The sequence below is a fragment of the Cicer arietinum genome, chromosome 1, assembly GCF_000331145.2.
Source record: "Cicer arietinum cultivar CDC Frontier isolate Library 1 chromosome 1, Cicar.CDCFrontier_v2.0, whole genome shotgun sequence".
Lineage (NCBI taxonomy): Eukaryota > Viridiplantae > Streptophyta > Magnoliopsida > Fabales > Fabaceae > Cicer > Cicer arietinum.
Window position 1 is genome coordinate 2,475,062 of NC_021160.2, and position 20,836 is coordinate 2,495,897.

Sequence of the window (20,836 nt, forward strand, 5' to 3'; positions counted from 1 at the left end):
TTATATACTTTTATAGAATTTTATTTTTAATTGATGTAAGATTTAAATTTTTTTTAATAAACATTCTAAAAAAGTGAATAAATTAAAAGAAAATCAACATACATAAATTTGAATGATATGATTATATAACTTACAATTTATTTTTTTATTTTGATCTTAGAAGAAATAGTAAATTCTATCATAACTAATTCACATTAATGCGACGTTCAGATTCGAATCTGAGACAATATCTCCAACTTAACAATATCAGTATTTGTCAACTGAGTTAAGACTTAAGAACTATAACTTACAATTTTTAATAAAAATAAATCCTATAAGAATTTATTATTGCCCCGAGAATAACATATAACAGTACTTTTATTATTTTTTGGCTCAGGTACAAAAATGTTGAAATAATAAATGTAGGCACAGTTTAAGGTGTATTAATGTTTTTATTATAAGAAATAAGAATTAACCATATGAGGTTTGAAATTAAGGAATAGGATGCATCGAAATCTAACCTAGTTAGACATTAATTTCCTAAATTGTTTAACATAATCGAATTGTTGACATTAGTCCGTTAATGAAGATAAATGTGAGTCCTCCCAAAGAAGGCAATTAAGGATGAATAAACGAAGTCAAATTGAGGATGGGTAGCTTTTGCTCCTTTTCGACGCTTTTTCTACTTTTTGAGTCATTGCATTAGCCCCACATCAATAGCCATATCCCCACCAATGTTGGTCCAAAATTCTGAATATCACCCCAATGGCTAGTTACTACCACTTGGGACCCTTTATTCATCCAACCCCTATGCTCCATCTCAAATTCCTCCTTCATCCAATGGAAATCGCGTGTGTTTACTTCTTGCAACTTTATATACACCTAATTACTTCCAATGTTAAAATCAAAAATAATAACGAAAGATAAACAATATTATGTATTATCTTTCAATTAATTTTAGTATTTTCAAATTGCTACTTTGTTGTATGATTAATTATTTAAAATTTTAGTCTAATTTTTCGTGAAAAGACATATTGTACTACATAGTACTGTTGTTATTATTATCTTATTAATTAATTGATTAGTTAGATAAAATTTTACTTTTTTTTTCTTTATACTCAAGTAAATCACTAAATTTATCCATAACTTGTATGGCGTTTTTAAATAAGTTATTGAGATTATAAATATTTTCAAATACATCTTTAAGTTTGTCAAATAGTATTAATGATTAAAGTTCGTTGATTAACGTTGTTATATTTAAGGATCAAAATGAGAAAAAATGATTAAATATAAAAATCTAATTAATAATAAATAATTAAATATATGAATCACATGACAGTTTAAGTATTTGATATTTGATAGAAGGACAAATGTGAGCAATCTTTGACTAAGTCCTATTATAATATTACAGTATTTACGAACAAAAAATTTAAATAATTTATACAATGAATTTGATCTTAAGAAAAGATGTCTAATCTACAATATCTTTCTAATTTTACGTAACTCTTATTTATAGTTCAAAAAATCTCTAACTATATTAAAACTCTAATATAATATGTCACTGAAAAATTTCAATGAAACAAAAAAAATATTAATGTGGTTATGTCCCTCTAATAAAATGGTGTATATATTATTTGTTGTTATCATCAACGCTATTTATTTGTTGTTGTGGTATATTTTTTTATATGAGACACAACTTCATTAAAAACTTTATTAGAAAAAATCAATTGCGACAAAATTACGATGAAGGAAAATAAATAAATAATATAATTAATTATCCTTCTTATATAGAATATTATATATGAGATGATAAAGACCAATATTTTGTAGTAGTTATTTTATAAAAATATTTAATCAATTTCCTTTATTATACTTTTATTAAAATTAGTAATGTATACAATATTATCTCCACACAAAATATTTTTAAAATAATTTTTCTAAAAAAAAAGTCACATATTTCTTATATGGATAAAATTAATACCTAAACCAAAATACATTATCGACTTCCTTATAATTTTTAGTTTTAACATCTTTGGAAATTTAAGGTTAAACTAAAGATTATAGATAGTTGTATATTTGGGATGCGACCTTTCACTGTAAATAAAAAATCTTTTAAGTAGTCGCAAAGTAGAAATGTGATATCCTAAAAAATAAAAATATAATATTTTATAATATTTAAATTTGAGTGTAGAGTATAATAAATAATTTTTTTTAAAAAAAGACAATACACATGCAAGAAAAATAATATTTGTAATGATATTTTGTTTTTGTTTTTTATTAATGAAATGTTGTTTTTTTATTAAGAAAAAAAGGAATACCAAAAATTCTCTCAAAGTCACCAGAAAAAATTGATTCAGTCAACTTGACAATTTTTAAGAATGTAAATGTTATCTCGAAAAAGAGGAACTTGAAAGTTACTTTGAATTGACAACTTCTCCAATATTAGAACACTTTTAATATAAAAATCAATATATACTCCAATATGAAAACACTTCTATTTAAAAAAGAATAGATATAATTCAGAAAAAAATAGATATATTAAATAACTTAATAATATATTTAAAATAGTTTTATTTTGTATGTTTGTTTTTTCCAAATAAAAATTATCATTAAAAATTTCAATAGTTTTATATTTTATAAAAAGATAAATTTTAAATTTGTAAGTTATTAATTCCTACTCTATTTTATCTCAAATATATAAAAAAAAAATAAAAATTAATATCTTTAATCTAAATTTTAAATCAAATTAACCAGATTTTTTATAACTTATATATATATAAGTATTTAATATATTTAAAGTAAAACAAATATAAATTTCTTCAAAAATGTTCATTAAATTTTATTTATGCAAAACAAAAATATCGGATTTTAAGCCTGTTATGAGTACGCCATGATATTGTGTCTTGGATGATTCACATCTCACGCGCTAATGAACATATTGAAGTGTTTATGTGGTTGAGAGTTCTCCTAATTCAGACACAACGATACAATTATCAAGGGTGCGCTCTATCGTTGAACTAATAGGTTGGTGTAGACCTCTTGTAGGGTTCAATATACCAAAATCATGAGAAACCTCAATTTGTTTTTTTCCTTCTCATATCTACCCTGATTTAGATTGACACAAGAAAAAAAAAACTTCTATAAACTTGTTCCAACATAACATAATAAGTTCGCGAGCTTAGTCTGGATGATAAAAAAACAAAAGAAGACTTTGATCTAAAAATTAAAGTGAGACATAGTTTATATATCACACTTTATTATTTGGTGTAAATTAGACATAAGAAGGTTAGTAAAATAAAAAAATAGTATTGTTGGTGTAGAATTAATGAGTGGGTAGACTAGGCAGTCGACATCACTCATGACACATAGCGCGTAATAGAAGCATCAACATTCAACGAACAAAGAGAACACCGAAGGACACAATGAAATCGAAAACACATTATTTATTTTCAAAACAAAACAAACCAAAGTCGCATCTCATTATTCTATTCAACTCTATTACTCTAATCTATTTCAGACACTCTTTACTATTCCTATTTTCATTCTTCATTCTTCTTCTTCTATGGACTCCAACAAATCAATGAAACACCAAGATGAACAACAACAAAAAACATCCATCACTACTTCCAAACCCATAACAAGATCCGAACCCGGTAACCCATACCCGACAACATTTGTTCAAGCCGACACTACTTCCTTCAAACAAGTTGTTCAAATGTTAACAGGATCCTCGGAAACAGCTAAACAAGCTTCCAAATCAAATAACAACATTCCACCCATCAAATCTCTACCCAAAAAACAACACCAATCTTTCAAACTCTACGAAAGAAGAAACTCACTTCACAAAAACCTTAACATAAACCCTTTATTACCTATTTTTTCCCCAAAAAACAATTCAACTTTCTCACCAAGAAATAAACAAGAGATCTTGTCACCAAGTATCCTCGATTTTCCCGCGCTTGTTCTTAGTCCTGTTACTCCACTTATACCCGACCCCTTTGACCGATCCAACTCTGCTAGAACTTCTTCTTTCAACGCTGAAGCTGAAGAAGATAAAGCTATTAAAGAAAAAGGTTTCTTTTTGCATCCTTCTCCTTCTTCAACTCCTCGTGACGCTGAACCTCGTTTGTTACCTCTTTTTCCTACTACTTCTCCTAGATCTAATTCAGGTCCTTCTTCTGCATCTTGATTTTTCTTTTTTCCTCTCATATTGTTACAATTGCCATTGTTCATCTTCAACAAAAGGGATTTATTTGTACTTGTACTTGTATTAATGTTTTATTGAAGACAATTTTGAATAATATTCTAATTTGCTTCAATTCTATGCTAAATTATTATTCCTTGTTTCCATTAATTTCTCTAGTTGAATTCGTGGGGGGGAAATGTTAAATTTGAAAACGTGAATTATTATTTTAATTAGAAATAATATTAAATATTAAATGGTGAAGATAGAGGGCGATAGGATCTATGAAAGAGAGTCAAAATAGGTGGTATTATTAAGGGTAGTTGGGGGTGTGTATAGTAATAAAATTGAATTGAATTAATGAGAAAATTGAATTGGGTGAGACAGTTCAGTTTCCTAAGGTCGACGGCATTCATAATTAGTAGCATTAATAAAATTAGTACTCACTGCACTCTCACTCTCACTCTCTTCTCTGCTGGACACAAATTGCTACTCACTTTTTCTCAATATAAATAATAAAATGCTATGAGAGAGATTGCAAAATAATGCCTTATTTAATTTGAGGATCATATTGTAAAACCAACTTTGTGCTAGCTGTCAAACTAAGACTTCTAGACTGGGCAAGGAATCTTCACACTTTTCTTCTCTCTTATTGTGCTTCTCTTCTTCTCTATTCATTTACTACTCTAATTTTAACATGCTTATCAGGATCCTACTGTATATTTTCGGCATTAATTTCCCTTGGAATTTGAGTTTTTTCAATACACTCCTCACGCTTAAATTCTATTTGGTTTAATGTTTATATATAAGTAATAAATAGTTCAAATTGAGTAGACTTTTAGATTTTTGTATTGAGTATATCTTATTCATTTAAATAAACTTGTAGTAAAATATATTATTCTTTTTAAAAATCTCTATCTTTTATGATTTTTTAAATATTTATTATTCAGTCAATCATTTTCTTTTGTCGTTTGGGTTTTTTTTTTTTTTGCTTAAATTTGGAATTATTGTGAAGTTAATACAAGATATATCAACTTATATATGAAATTTGTTTTTTACTCTTTTGTTATCAGATTTAATTCCTTATTTGAAACAAAGGTCTTCCGGTAGATGAATTAAATAGTTTAATCTACTCCGTATAAACTGCGTTTGTGCATGATTATACAGAATAATTCTCCGACCGCAAAAAATAATAAATAAATCACTTTAATATAAACTACAAAAAAGTAGTATTACAAAAATATACTTTTAAAAAACAACTAAAAAATTATTATTGTTGATAATTTTATCTTGTGTCACCCAAAAGGTTAATTCTTGATGAAATTGTACTATACAAAAAGTGTAGTTAAGAAATGAAAAAACATGTGTTTAGTTTTTTCTACACATATATTTAGTTATGTTCAAACTTGATTATCTTCCGACGTGAAACTAAATATACAATGATTAAAATTGTTTTCCAACTTTTTTTTCTTATATTTTGGTATGTAAATCGAATATATTTTTTGATGCAGTTGTACAAATGAATTCTGAGTCATATAAAAATTATAATAAACAACAAAACTCTCACATTATAATACCAATACGAAGTTTTTATTTACAAAAAACTTATATAAAAGAATGCACAGTATAGGAAAAAAACGACCAAACTTAGCAATGATTTTATGATTTTAATAGGTTTGGAAGTTTGCTTGCTATATGAAGTCAAACAAGCTTGATGATGTTAAGATAAGATCAATAAATCCATTCATTCACGGCGTGAGAAGACAAGTACAATGTGAGGCATTTGAAGTTATTTTATTTTATTTTCCCTTAGTGGTAGGGACCCTGTTTCTTTTCTGTCGGGTTATTCTTTTAAATGTAATATTAAAAGTTTTGAACAGCCTTCAAAAACAATCATGCAAAAGATATCCTTCATCTCACAACAATCGGTTAATTTAAATATTTTATGCTCCATTCGAATTAAAATATATTCAAGTAAAAATAATAATTAAATATTTGATGTAGTTGAATTAAATTTTTAATTATTTGTACATTTAAATAATTATTTTTATTTTATTTTAAAATAAATATAAATAAAAAAGTAAATATTAGATTTTTATTAAATTATTCATACTAAATATTAGTATATTATATTTATAATTATTATAAATATAAAGCAAAAATATAATTTTGAAAATAATATATTTAATATTAATTAAATAATATAATGAAAGATTAATAAACCAATTATTTTATATAATTTTGTTGTTTTTACAAATAAATCAATTATTATAGTAGAAAGAAAGTAAAGTGTTTCTTTCTCGGATCCAATATTTTAATTATCCTTTTTGACTCAAAAAAGACTTGAATTGAATTGAAGGAAAGAGGACATGTGAAAGGGAAGAAGGAGAGAGGAAGTGGGACTTATGATGATGAAAAGGAAGAAAAAGATGGGAAATATAGAACGGAAAGACAAGGTGTTGAGATGAACTCTTTATGCCTCTTGTTTGTTTGTATGTGTTATGTGCATGATTTTATGTGGACTTTGCAGCTCATGGTTGGTGGTGAATTTATTATAATTTTGAAACTTAACATGTGCTCTGTTCGAATGCCCTTGCCCTTGCGTTCAAGCTCATCTTCTATTCTTTCCCTTTCTTAATCATTTTTTAGAAAAATATACAACATGTCACATGTGGCATGTTTTGATTTGATGTGTTATTGATAATCATGCTTCTAAAGTCCGTTCATCTTATTACGTGATAACGAAATTTCAAGTATGACATATTTGACTATGTCTTCGATAACTTTGAATTCGTTGGACCCACGGCTACAATGTTTTTATTTATTTATTTATTTACTATAAATGGCTGCCATATCCTCCAATGAGCAATCATTTCAAATATGTATACTTGGGCGATGCTTCATACTTCACAAGTAAAATCAAATATATGTTTTTTTATTGACAAATGTTATAAAGTTAGATCACGTTTTTTTTAAATTAAATTTGGGATTTTTTGTTTAACATTTCTTCAACGTCTTGTAATTTATTAACCGTATTAATTTTGTGTAATAAACTAAATGTATATCAAGGGTAGTAAATGTAATTATTTTTTTGGTAATTCAAACAAATACATATGTACTATTAATAAATTTACAGTATCTTAGTGTTCTTTGTCCTTGCACCCTCAAATTTTATGTTTCATATTGGTTAGAGCAATTTCGAAGTTGGTTTTATAAGATTGAATTCTCTATTAAATTTAAGATAATATTAAAATTAATGCTAGAATCACTAATAGACAACATGTTGTATCCATCACCATGTCAATCACTAGATTTTCACGAATGGGCTACATTTAATGATCATGTATTAAGCCCAATTACTAAATGTTAATGGGTCAGCGTATTGAAAAAAATAAAACTCAAATTCCACAGCCTCAGAGCAAACATCTAAAAACTAAGAATCTCCACTTTAGATTAATCCAAAGAGCTACAATTTTCTGTCAAACCTGCACCAACCCAAGGATAAGTGGGTTGGTTTGAAGTTTGGGTTATGAGACCTAAAGTATTTTAAAAAAAATGTATTATTTGAAAATAACATATTAACAATTTTATTTCTAAGGTTTCGTAGATCTGAAATCATAAAACAGTTATTCAAATATTTTGGTTGTAACCCAAATTATAAAAAATCTAAACCAAAAACTTTGAGTTAAGTTGAGTTATCGAGTTGATCACCAAATAGTGGGAGACAATACAATTAATAAAACAAATTAGAAGGACTAAAATTAATAGATATAATTTATGGAAGGGTATATTATGTATCTTAAAACTATATCTAAATTAGGGATGTTTTTAGTTTGGACAAAGTCAATCTACTCGTTAAAACTGACTCGGATCGACTCCGAAAATGATTTTGGTTGGTTGAACTTGGTTTTCAAAACAAGAAAATCAATCACTTGAATTAGATACTAGATAAAACTGGACCTGATCCAGATAAAATCGAACGATAAAATTTTCTCAATTTTTTTGCTATTATAATTATTACTTTATTTTTAAAACCTTAGATTTCAGAAGATTTGATTCACGGATCTGCTATTTTTTATTTTATTATAACATTTTGCACTTTGATTATTTTAATACTTGCAAATATTTTATATTATTTTAGGCCACTACAACTTTGGTCATTATCATGTGTGCAAGTATTTTATGATAAAATTTATAGCTTTAATATTTATTATATGTGTATATATTTGAAGCTAAAACAATAACATGATTTAGGAAAAAAAATATGATTAGATAGTTTGTTTTTTCTAAGAATATGATTTTAGAAAATATTTGAAAAATAAAAAGAATATCGGTAAATTCGAATCAAATCCAACCGAAACTGAAAATAAGTGGTTTGATTCAAACCGATCCAATGCTATAAATGTTGATTTATTTTTTATACCTAAATTAGGATCCTCATGCAGTTTGAATATTGATTTTGACAAAACAACCTCAAATCTTCCCATATACAACCCTAATCTAACCACTTTTCTTGTTGTTGGAGATTTATTTTATCTTGATTTATTTAAAGTGTGTTTAACTTAACGTGGAGCTGAACAAAAGCATCTCATCCAACCAAATCCAAAGTCATCTGAATGATCAAATTTGATATGCAAACAAGTTGTAACAAGTGTCGTGTCACACGGATTTACAAATATAAGTATATTTGATTTTGAGTAATCGGATGCAAATGAGAAATATTGACTCACTCGAATGCTTCAATAAATATAGATCAAAACAATCATTGCACAACACTTAGAATATCTTAATGCTTATTTGATATTTTCTAGAACTAGATATTTGTATAAATTTGACATAGAAACTCTAATTTGTTAAATGAGGTCTTTGATGAAAATTTATTCATTGACAAAAATATTGAAAACTTAATATGTATTTTTCTTAAATAAATTAAATTTGAAAATAAAGTGAATGAGAAGTTGGTGAAAATGAATAGTCTAAAAAAAAATGAAAAGTTCATCACTAAAACTAAATCGGGACATAACCCATAAATCTGCAATGACTTAAACTCGTTTAAATATCGATGCAAAAGTCGATCGGGATTAGGAACTCACACGTCCGTCCAATACTCAATTTTCTTATTACTCATGCTGCTGATTTTCTTAGTACATAATAATACTCAATTAAAAGAGAAACTTTAAAACAAACAAATACACAATTAAAAGATGATGTATAAAGATTTTAACCTAGTTATACAAATAAATCAAAACTCCTCTAAAAAAATAATAAATCAAAACTAAATTCTTACCACTAAAACTTCTAATTGTGTAATGAACAAACAAGACAAATAAATGGAAGGGTCGTTTATATCATCATGAAAGGGGGGAAAATAGAAAGAAAAAAAAAACTCTAGAAATGTTCAGATAAATAAATTTAAATGATTTAATATTAGTTATCTTTTTCCTCAATATATATACATATATTAATAGAAACAGAAGAAGAAGAAGAAAATCACAGACACTAATTTTAAGGAATATAAAACATGTTAGATTAATAGATAGACATAGAAATAGAACAAGTTGCATGAACCAAAATAAAATAGACCAAGTTGTTCCGACCTTACATTATTAATATTTCGTGGAATCCTTATTGTAACAGAAGAAATTTCCAGAAGCAATAAGTTTATTGAAGAATTCCAATACAAAGTTGTAAGTATTCAGTTGATGAATTTAACTAGTGTCTCTTGCACAATGTGTAATGACACTACAACCACGACGATATGGATTAGCCTTACCCCTCTTCTGACAATTGTAATAGGAACGTCCACGCTTACCACATGGGACTTGGTTGGCTCTAAGGGCACCATAACTAATGTACCTTCCACGTCCAGCAAGTATTCTATGACTTGCTTCAGAACTCATCAAAAATTCATTATCATCTTCAATTAGACCATTTTCATCATTTGTCACAAGTGGTGAAAAATCATGAATTTTAGATGCTTCGGTTACTATTGCCAATGCCAATGTCAAGGCTAAGATGAGAAAAACAAGCCCCCTTTTTGATTCCATTTTTTTAGATGGGCTTGGAATGGAATGGAATGAAATGAAATGAAGAGAGACTTAATCTTTTAAATTGTCTTTTTTTTCCTTAGGAAGGGAAAAGTTGGATTTTGGTGGAAAAAAGTTGGCAAAATTGATTAGTTTAATTTAGTTGTGATAAAAAAAAAAGGAGAGTTTAGAAATAGAAGTTGTGCTTGTTTTTTTAGTTGTCATTTGTTATTTAACGTGAGTTTTGGAAGTGTTTTGTTTTCTTTCTTTTATGGTTTTGGTGACTCTAAGCTATGTTTGGAATATGGAGCAATTGCGTTAATGCCGCACGTCCAAGTAAAAAGCAAGAAAATGTAGCGTCTATAAATTACAGCCAATATTACATCGAAATGTGGTATGTGGATCCAAACTCAAATCTAAACATAGGCTAAATACTAAATAAAGAAAATTAAGATTCTTTTGATGCCATGATTTTTATTTTTGGGTCTAAAATTTGTGACGGAGAATGTGGGTGTATTTGCTAAAAATTGAAAGCTACTTTTTTTTTTCTTCTTCCTAACTGTCCATAATTGAATTTTTTAACTTTAGTGCTAAAATTGAACTTAGCTTCAAAAGCTTCCGTGATTCCTATATTTGTGCAAATCTTTAAGAGTTTTCACATAGAATTACTCCATTGTGGTTAGTCTCCACATGTGCTAGCATCCTTGAGGCATGTAACCAATTTTCCTGTTTTATATTTTTGGGCAATATTGCCCACACCCCTACAATTGATATCCATACACTCCACACTTATCGTTCACGGAAATATATTATCTACATACAAAATAATATTAGAAAATTGTTGCGTAAACATAGTTTTTATGATAATTATAGAAAAATAAAATTATTAAGAAACTTGTAGTATGGCCAAACGACGCTACACACATTTTTTAAAACTTCAAATGATATTTTCTAGTTTTGTGAGCAAATGGTCGTCATAGAGTAAGTCAGGTTGACGCAAATTTTAATATATTTTTTTTAACTAAAATTCAATATTTTTTTAATGTGAAAAATTCAGAGTTCAATATTTTTTATTTTTGAAAAGTGCGGAATTTTTTTTTTCTGGATATTTATAGAAAAAGAAAAAAGTGAGATAAAAAGTAGAATTTAATACAAATGTTGTGATAAACAGTCTAAGTAGAAAATTTTATTCAATAATCTCAAAATTATACTCATACTTCCACATTTTACTTAAATTACTATTTTACATTTCTTTTAAATGAATTTTTTTCTATCCCATACATAAATGTATTTTAAAAAATTCGAATTTTGTATTCTAAATTTTAATTCTCAAATTCCTATATTCTCAAGAATAATATTACAAAAGTCGGAACAAACACACCCAAAAATTTGATTTTTGCAAAGTGAATATATTTATTATTACATACGTTTGAATCTATTTTAATATAATAAAACTTCTGTATTTTTTAACATCATTAACATATTTTGAATCAATAATATCAATAGAAAAACCCTAGAATTGATTTGGTGCATGTGAAGAAAGACGTGAATCGGGTTGCAAATGCGTTAGCTAGGTGGGCTGTTTTAGAGCCAGTGGGTTCATATACCCCATATGTAATTTTAAACCATTTGTTGATGGACTTGGGTCCAGTTTAATAATAGTTTTGTTTTTCTTTACAAAAGATGAAACCATAAAGGATAAAGAAACCAAATCAGTTTGCTTTTAAAGAAACCATTACTTTAGCATGGAACCTAGGATTCCCCAGTAGTTGTAGAAACCATGCCAAATGCGAATCACTCAATTCAAAATACTCAAAGGAAAAAATATACACTTATTCAAATATAAAAATTCTCAAAGGAAAAAAAAATATACTTATTCAAAAAATCAAATATAAAAATTTTGTATTTACAAAAATAAGTTTGAAATTTTTAAGAGTTCAATCAACATTTATAAATTAAAGTTTCTACATTTCATTTTTTAACATATGTTTTTAATGCAGTTGTTAACGTTAGCTTAAAAGAAGAAGAAAAAAGTTTTATAAATAAATAAATAAAAAGGCAAAAGAGGGTTAATTATGTTAGACATCATCCATGCTATAGCTTAAAGTTACCTAATCCTTGGATGTTTGCCTTGATGGAAATTTTACAATAACACCAAAATCATAGATACAACTTATACTGATTAAAACGGCTATACAAAAAATTCAGTTATGAGATCGAAATTTAAAATTGAATTTAAATTTATTTTAAATATTTAGTTAAAATAATATGATTATAATTCGGTTTATTTATGAACTGTTTAGATACCCACTTATATTTTATATTTGGATTTGATTTTTATCCACTCAACTCTCAAAAATTATAAATCTTAAAAACAATTATATGATTTATTTTTTTTCTCAAAAAAATTATGAGAAAAATAATAAAAAAAATTGAATTTTTTTCTCGAATAAAAAGAATTTGAAAAAAAAATTTATCGGAAAAAAATTGAAATTTTTTTTATTGGTGAATTTTAAGAAAAAAAGTCGAATATTTTTTACAAAGGTGTGCCCATGAACCAACTAAGCCCACAAAACTTTATAGGTTTTTTAATGTCGGGGGATTTCTTTTTTGGACATTTTTAATTATGAAATTTTTTTGCCCCTCCAACATGTGGCTTAGACCAATAATTAGTGGGCTTGTCAAATTGACAACTCTAATGATAACTAGTTAATTAATTAGGATATTAAATATTTATTGCGGAAGACTAAAATATGATAGATTTAATATTTTAAATATAATTTTTTAAATTACTGATTTTTAAAGGATTAATTTTTTTTCTTCAAAATATTACATTAATATGTTATGTTGGAAATAATATTGAAATTTAGATATTGTTCACACTTAACTTAATTATAAATGCTCAAGACAAAAATTAATATATTAGATCTATTGGATATTTTAAATCTACTAAATTTTGTGTTGGTGGTGTCCATGTGAGTCTTAGAAGTAAACTTTCAAATGTTTGTATTTTCTACAGTTTTATTATGATATAATAATTGTTAAATTTGATCGAATAAACTTTTAAGTTGTATTTTCTAATGTTTTAGTAATAAGCAATTTATTGATCTAGCATGAATCAGAATCGATGGTCTTAATGAAGTTAATAATAAATCAACTTTAATCATATATTATTATAAGCAATTGAACATGTTCAATTTTAATCACAAGAGAAAGTTATTGTATGGTTGATGTATGTTTTTTTATTGAGCTTTTATTTTGTATAAATAATCATTTTTTTTTTTAAATAATCGGTTTTTAAATTATGAATAAATGATTTTAAAAAAATTAATTTGAAAAAATAATCAAAATTTAACCGGTTTTGGGAAAAAATCAATTTTAAAATTGAATTTTTCGAAACCGGTTGTTTAACTAGAAACTGATTATTTAACTATAACTAATTTTACAATTGGCTTTATAACCGGTTTTAAACTAAATAATAGATTTAATTATAAATTTAAATCCATATATTGTTTTAAACTAGAAACTGATTATTTAACCATAACCAATTTTTTTTTAAAACCAACAATGCACAACCCTACCGATTAGTGTTGTGATACATTGCTTTCAAAGAAGAGTAAAGTGTGAGAATAATATTGTCTTCTTTATGAATTTTAGTCCATATTTTTTATAAACTTTCACGCAGAATGTTCAAATTAACTTTGTTTGGACAACATGACATTGTTAAGATTTTAAAATATTAATAATTTAATAACTTTGTTAAGACAAACTCTCAAATTAAATTTTAGTCTATATTTTTTATAAGCTTTCACGCAGTATGTTCAAATTAACTTTGTTTGGACAACATGATATTGTTAAGATTTTAAAATATTAATAATTTAATAACTTTGTTAAGATAAACTCTCAAATTAAAGTTTTGATGAAAATAAACAAAGGTTAATTAAGAATGTTAATTATGATTCTAAAATGTTATGTTAATTTAACTTGTGCTTTTGAGTGAATTAATTCAAATATAGGAATCAAGCAAAGCAAAGCAAAACAAAAAAATCTGATAAAAACTGAACAAATAAAGAAACAAGAACATTATGGATAAAATGGAGAATGTTCTCCAGGATCAAGATTGATCATCACAACCTCAAGATCAATCAGGTACTTGGCAAGGGACAAGTAGGATACATTCTAGTCAAAAAAGGCATTTAAATCACTAAGATAAAAGGTCATTAACCAAGCTAGTTAAAACAAGTCTGAACCTTCTCCGGCCTAACTGTCAAGAAAGTTAATTATTCTTGATCTGTACAAGACATCAGGATGTCTTCGTTTCTGCAAAAGTTCAATATCAATCTCCATATTTCTGCAAAAGTTCATCATCATTCTCCAAACTATTTTGGACAGAATCAAACCTCCAGATCAAATATATAACATCAACAAATACATCTGAAGCATAAAATAAAGGATCATTAAGCACAAAGGCAATCTAATCAAGAACGAACAAATCAGCCCAGTCAAACAGGTTTCAAAAATATTCAAACGCTGGAATATTTTTAAATATATATATTGGTTTTGGTCAAAATTGACAATGCACTACCAACAACTCTTTTGACCATTATTAAATGCTCCAAAACGCCTATAAAAGAAAGATCAATGCTCAAGGAAACTGCAAAAGTTCAAGGGCTATCAAGTCTTACAAATCATTCACATTCACATACTTGAAATTCTTATTTCCTCAATAAAGATCCAGTTCTGATTATACATATTACTTCGTTATTATTGTACTGAATTGTTTGTAAAAGAATCGAATCTCAAACAAGAGTTGAGACATCTCAGATTCTATAAAAACAATTTCATCATTATTATAAAACTCAAACTATAAGAGTTTAATATAGCTTGAATAGATTGTTTGAAATCCTATCAAGGCTGATAGGTGAATTGATTAAATTTCTTTATGGGTGGAAAGAAATAAAGCTTGTAACAGATCAAGTCTGATTTGAATTAGGTGCTGTAAAACTAAGAAGGTTCTTTGTTTTAAATATTTAGTGGAAAAAAAAAAAACTCACAGCTGTGACTGGAAGTAGCCCAAGTTGGGTGAACTAGGATACATCCTTGTGTGGTATTCTTTCTTTTATCTCCTTATTTATTAAGTCTGATTAATTACTTGAATTAAAACATAAACTGAATTTATGTTTTTCAAGCTAACCAATAACATTATCCGTTTTCTGGTAAAAATCAAGAACCTTCTCCGTTTTGTGTTTTCTTAACCAAGATCATTCTTGAGTTAAACCTTTTAAGTTTTTCAAAAATTTTCAAATAGGAACATTTACAATTCAAATCCCTCTTCCTTGTAAATCCACATTGTTACTTCAAAGTTAACTATTTAATTTTGAATTTGAAGTTAAAGATAAATTAATAATGATTCAAGATTAAATATTTTAAAGTCTTATCAATAATATGTCACAAAAAAAAAGTCACTTGGAACATGTGATGTAAACTTTTTTAAAAAATCAAACACTAAAATTGGTAACATAAAATTTAGAATGACAGAGTTAAAATAATTTTTTAGGGGAACTGAAAATGAAAGTTGATATATTTATAATGAATAAAAATATACATTTAACCCTTCTTAATTACATCACATATAAAATGTCCATTTATTTTATAATATATAAGTTTATTAAAGAATAACATAGTTGATTTAATTAATTAAAACACTCAATAAAATTCTACATGCATTCCTTCCACTCCACTAAACAGTGAAAGGATACCATAACACTCTCAAACTGTTAAGAATATTCCTCTCTTCTTCCTGTAATATATGTCACTGTAACAAAAGTAACTCATTTAATTTTATGTCGTTTAACTTTTAACGATATAATGAAGGGAGGCATTTACAATTTATTTCATTTTTTCAGTTCTTTTAATTTATTCTTTTATACTTTTAATGAAGGACGAATTTATAAATAACTCAAAATATTTTTTTTATACAAATCACCTATATTTCTTTATTAGTCTGTTACCACTCTTGTTAAAATGATATATATTTTAGGACGAGAGTAATATTCTATTTTACAGCCAAATAAGTAAAAAAAAAAAAATTTATAGTTATTTAATTTGGATACAAAGTAAAAAATGATTATGTACCTACGTTGAAATTTCCATATGGCCATTTAACTCATATATTTAATCATCATGGATTTATAACACACCAGAACATTATATGCCCAACAACTTAGAAGTCATATTCTTCATTATACTACATCATGAAAGTGAAAGGTGGTTGTAGCTTAATATTATTTAATAAGAATATCATATTTTAGTTACTTATTATTCAAATAAAAGACATCATAACTAAGTCCAAGAAAAACTAATTTTTGTGAATTTAACGGTAACTTTCAATTACCTAAAAAATAAAAAATATTTTTCTTCCACAATGTCAGCAAAAGTGTCCCAAACCCATGTATCGCGTCATGCTTGAGAAATTGGTTAACATTGTGACTTGTGAGAATAGAGTGCTTTACACATCATTTTCTTTAGAACTATTAAAATGGGTAGACTCCATATCAAAGATAATAAATTTCAACCAGGTGGTACATCCTCATTTAAACACTTGTGCTAAGTTGTACCTCTCACGAAATCAAAGATATACAAACATCACATCACACTAATCCTCATTAGAAAATTATTGAGACTGTTATTAAATTTTAATTCAAATGAAAAATGATTCAACGTTATGATTTAAATTTGAAATTCAAATCTCACGATTGTTTATAAATTTATAATAATAATTATATCATTTTGTCCATGTACAAAAAATTATTAAGCCATTCGTGAAAAATCTTAAATCGGTTGAAATTGGAAATTGACATGGTTTTTAATATAATAAATGATGAGTAGTCTTGTCAAAAAAATGTGAATGGTTTTGTCTTATAAATTTGAATCATTAAGAATTGAGTTAAACAAAATTCAATTTAAATTTTAAGATAATATTAAAAAATATCTAAATTTTGTTGGATTAATACTATTAAATAATTTTTATTGAACCATTTGAGTCAGGTTTTAAATGTTCTATCTCTTAAAATGTGTGTTACAAAATTTAATTAAATAAACTATAATTCAAAAATATATTTACTATATATAAATAGATTTTTTGCAACAGTGTAACTTTATAAACAGTGAGTATAATTTTTATTTTTTAAAAGTTTTTCGTTAGATTAGAACTCAAATTTTAATATCATTCTAACAATTGATAAGTTTCGCAAATTATCATATTCAATCTCCCTGATTTTCTTTTTGGTACACTAAAATCCAACCAAAATAAAATTTGCATTATAGAACTTCTACAATACTAAAAAGTTTATTGTTGCCCTCTAGTCATATATAAGTTAAGTAACATTCTTTCAAAATGGTTTAACCGAGCTTAAGGCCACACAATTTTTATTTTTTTTTATTTTTTTTTCGTTTTCAATGAAATTGATTCAAAGGCTAGATCCTAATTCCGAAATGACAAAAAATAATACAATTTGAGACACCTTCAAATAACTTGTAAAAATTATTTCGAGACTATTGAAGATGGTGGTGTTGCATTAGATAATTACCATGAAGCTATGTGACTTTCGGACTTTTAAATTTCTAGGCCTAGAATCAAAGGACCATATCAATTAATTAACAAGGAAATTAATAAAAGCAATATTAATTTATAGCTTCATTAGTTCTTCAGCAGAGATGGTTCCTTATCTCTATTATGAGCACTAGCTGTTGGATGGAGACCAGACAAGTGGGACCCTATAAGATGTTCATGAAGACGTGAACTTTGACTTTTGGCTTCAAATGGATATGAAATTATAATCAACCAAACAACAACTACGTAGGTCCCACCGGCGTGTCTCTATCGATCGATATATTTTTGGGTACACCTACATAAAAACACAAATTTCTTGTATAATATAAATCAGCGCGGTCCCAATACATTATCAGGGTCTAAAACGAAATTATTAGATAAAATCTTTTTAAAATTAATAAATAAATTATTAATATTTTTTTTAATAACTATAAAAAATTTCTTTAGTAGAATTAATAATATTTTTAAATCTATTTTTTTTATATATTTTTTAAAATTAAATAATACATTTCAACTGTTCTATCAACAACATCAATAATTCATGTAAAATTTTTTATCTTTTAGTTGAAGAAGAAAAATAGCGTGTATACTACCACTCCAATATGTTCACGATTTGTCTTTTGATTTATCAATTTATAACTAATATTTCTCACTTGGCAATGTGCTCACTTTTTGTCTCGTAATTTCTCAATTTATAATTAATATTTCTCTCATTTTTACTATGTTCGTTGGCCAGTTTAGTTGTAGTAAAAAGATTATTAAATAATTTGCAACAAAAATATGTTTTATTTAAGTTATATAAGATTTTATCAGTTGATAGCAAAAGTTAAGACGAAAGTTTCACTACGATATTTTATAGAGTGAAAAATATAAATCCAAATAAACAATGATTCTACCAAAAATTGAAAATTAAAACTAATGCTTTTCTTGTGTAGTAAAATATTTTTTATAATATATTATTGGACCTTTATACTTTATAAAAATAATGAGAGTAAAAAAAATATTTTTTGGCGAGGCCTACAACAAAGGCTTTATGTGCCTCTCCTTTGGACCGACTCTGATATAAAGAAAAAAAACTCAATTAGCTATATTTTTTAGATGTTTTTTCTAGAACTCTTAATTTTAAAACTATATATTTAATGATTGTAAAATTAAAAATTTTAATCGATTAAATTAAAAATTATATGAAATATTTTAATGTAAATTCAATATGGTGTTTATATCTATTTTATCTTGATAAGGGTGAAAATAATTCATGTGTATCAGTTGGAGTACTCTGTACTCATAGATATTTATATTTGTGTTAAATTATAAATTTATTAATATTTTTTATAAATTAAATATATTAATATATTAATTTTGTTATATTTTGAATTAGAATATAATGTATCAAAATAGAATATAAGTTTATTAAAATATTACTTATTAATTTGTTTACAAACATATTTAAGTATCGTAGGTTTTCATACGAAATAATCTAAGTAATTTTACAACAGACATTCAAATCTACGAAACTTTACAAAATGTTATGTAAAAGATAAATTTTTTAAAATGAATATGTAATAGATAGTAAATTAAATTGAAATTTAATATTTTTAAAATAGAACAGACTTAAAATTATAAAATTTTAGATTTAATTGTAATTTTGGTTTATCTATTTTAACTAATTAACAGAATTGATCATCTTATTTCAAAAATCAATAGTTTTAGTCACTCACTTAAATTTTCGAAATAAAAATGATGATTTAATATATTTTAAATATTATGGTATACGATTTCATAACATAGAATACATCTAAATGCATTAATTATTCATATGTCATTAACTGAATTACAAAAATGCATTAATTGCATCGTCTTATAATATATTATGTTATTTAAAACATATTACATCGCTATTTTATAATTAAAAGGTCAGAATAAATGACAAAAACTATCAATTTAAAATAGAGATATCAAATTTACAAATAAAAAATTAAAATTAAATTAAAACAAAATCTTATGTGACTTAATCTATTTCTATTCTTAATCTCACCCCAAACTTATATGATTGGGAATTATAAGTTGGGAATGAGATAATAGCCTCAATTTGTGACATGATTATCCTCATCATCAACAAGCATTTATTGACTACTAGAAGCATCGTTTAAGTTTGCTTGTGGAAAATTCTTCTTGCACGTCCATTATTAAGAGCAATTTTTGTATAATCGGTTTCTTCAAAAAATTTGGACCCATTCACAAATATAAAAAAAAAAGTAATAAAAAATTAGAATGAAGAAGAATTAAATAATAAATATTTTTTAAATAATTAAATAGTATCTATTTTTCTATATACATAAACCCCTGTGCCTAAAATATTGTGACCCCATACAAATATCTTTTTTATTATTGACTCAAACGCCTCACATTTGTGAATTTGTAATGCAAGCATATCCAATAAATTCATAATGTAAGATCAAATGTAATCATATGGTTAAGATTTTCCGTGCGTGAAATGATAATGTATATCATTCATCTTTGTAGTTTTTCTCTCTCTCTTTCTCGATCACTTTATTTTTTTATAAATAATTGGATGCTTTTATTTTTAAGCAAGTTAATTTAATTGTATATTTTTTCTTTCGAATTAGATTAATCGATTGTTAGAGCTTCTATATGGGTAAAAAGAATTGCTAACAACTAACAAGTGCCTTTGTGTTAATAATAATTGAGTTAAAAATATACAAATAAAAAATAATCATATTTAAATATCCTAAACTTCTCAACACTCATTTAATACATCATATTTTTTTTTATCTTTATTTGCTTTATATCACAAATAAATTACATTCATCATATACCTCTAGCCATTTTCTTCTCAGTTAAGGTATATATTGGGTGATGAATGTCCAAAAATAATTTTTTAAACAAAGGTTTACGATCTTTTATTGGTTGCTAATAAGTTTCATGATAGTTTATTTTACAATTCTTTAAAAAAAAAATAATCACATTAAAGAGTTTTCATATATGTTTGTTTCTATTTTAAAATAAAATTAGAAT

At 25.7% G+C, this 20,836-nt stretch overlaps 2 protein-coding genes across 3 annotated transcripts; one reads left to right on the forward strand and one right to left on the reverse strand.

Annotated features, from left to right (window-relative positions):
• The first annotated feature begins 3,395 nt into the window (after positions 1 to 3,395).
• LOC101497978 (VQ motif-containing protein 4) lies at positions 3,396 to 6,733 on the forward strand. 2 transcript variants are annotated; one of them, XR_189269.4, is made up of 3 exons: positions 3,396 to 4,148; positions 5,837 to 5,936; positions 6,522 to 6,733. XR_189269.4 is itself a non-coding variant. In XM_004485733.4 (1 exon), the coding sequence occupies exon 1, from the start codon at positions 3,542 to 3,544 to the stop codon at positions 4,166 to 4,168; it is 627 nt and encodes a 208-aa protein (XP_004485790.1). In that variant the 5' UTR covers positions 3,401 to 3,541; the 3' UTR covers positions 4,169 to 4,298. The 2 variants fall into 2 exon arrangements, 1 of the variants encoding a protein (XP_004485790.1); XM_004485733.4 differs by lacking the exons at positions 5,837 to 5,936; positions 6,522 to 6,733 and having other exon boundaries at positions 3,401 to 4,298.
• A 2,968-nt stretch (positions 6,734 to 9,701) lies between these two features.
• LOC101498434 (protein RALF-like 19) lies at positions 9,702 to 10,280 on the reverse strand. Its single transcript, XM_004485734.4, has one exon. The coding sequence runs from the start codon at positions 10,207 to 10,209 to the stop codon at positions 9,871 to 9,873; it is 339 nt and encodes a 112-aa protein (XP_004485791.1). The 5' UTR covers positions 10,210 to 10,280; the 3' UTR covers positions 9,702 to 9,870.
• Between the last annotated feature and the right edge of the window lie 10,556 nt (positions 10,281 to 20,836).

Bases quoted from the DNA above. Each gene is read 5' to 3' on its own strand.
- LOC101497978 (XM_004485733.4), top strand. From the start codon at position 3,542: ATGGACTCCAACAAATCAATGAAACACCAAGATGAACAACAACAAAAA.
- LOC101498434 (XM_004485734.4), bottom strand. From the start codon at position 10,209: ATGGAATCAAAAAGGGGGCTTGTTTTTCTCATCTTAGCCTTGACATTG.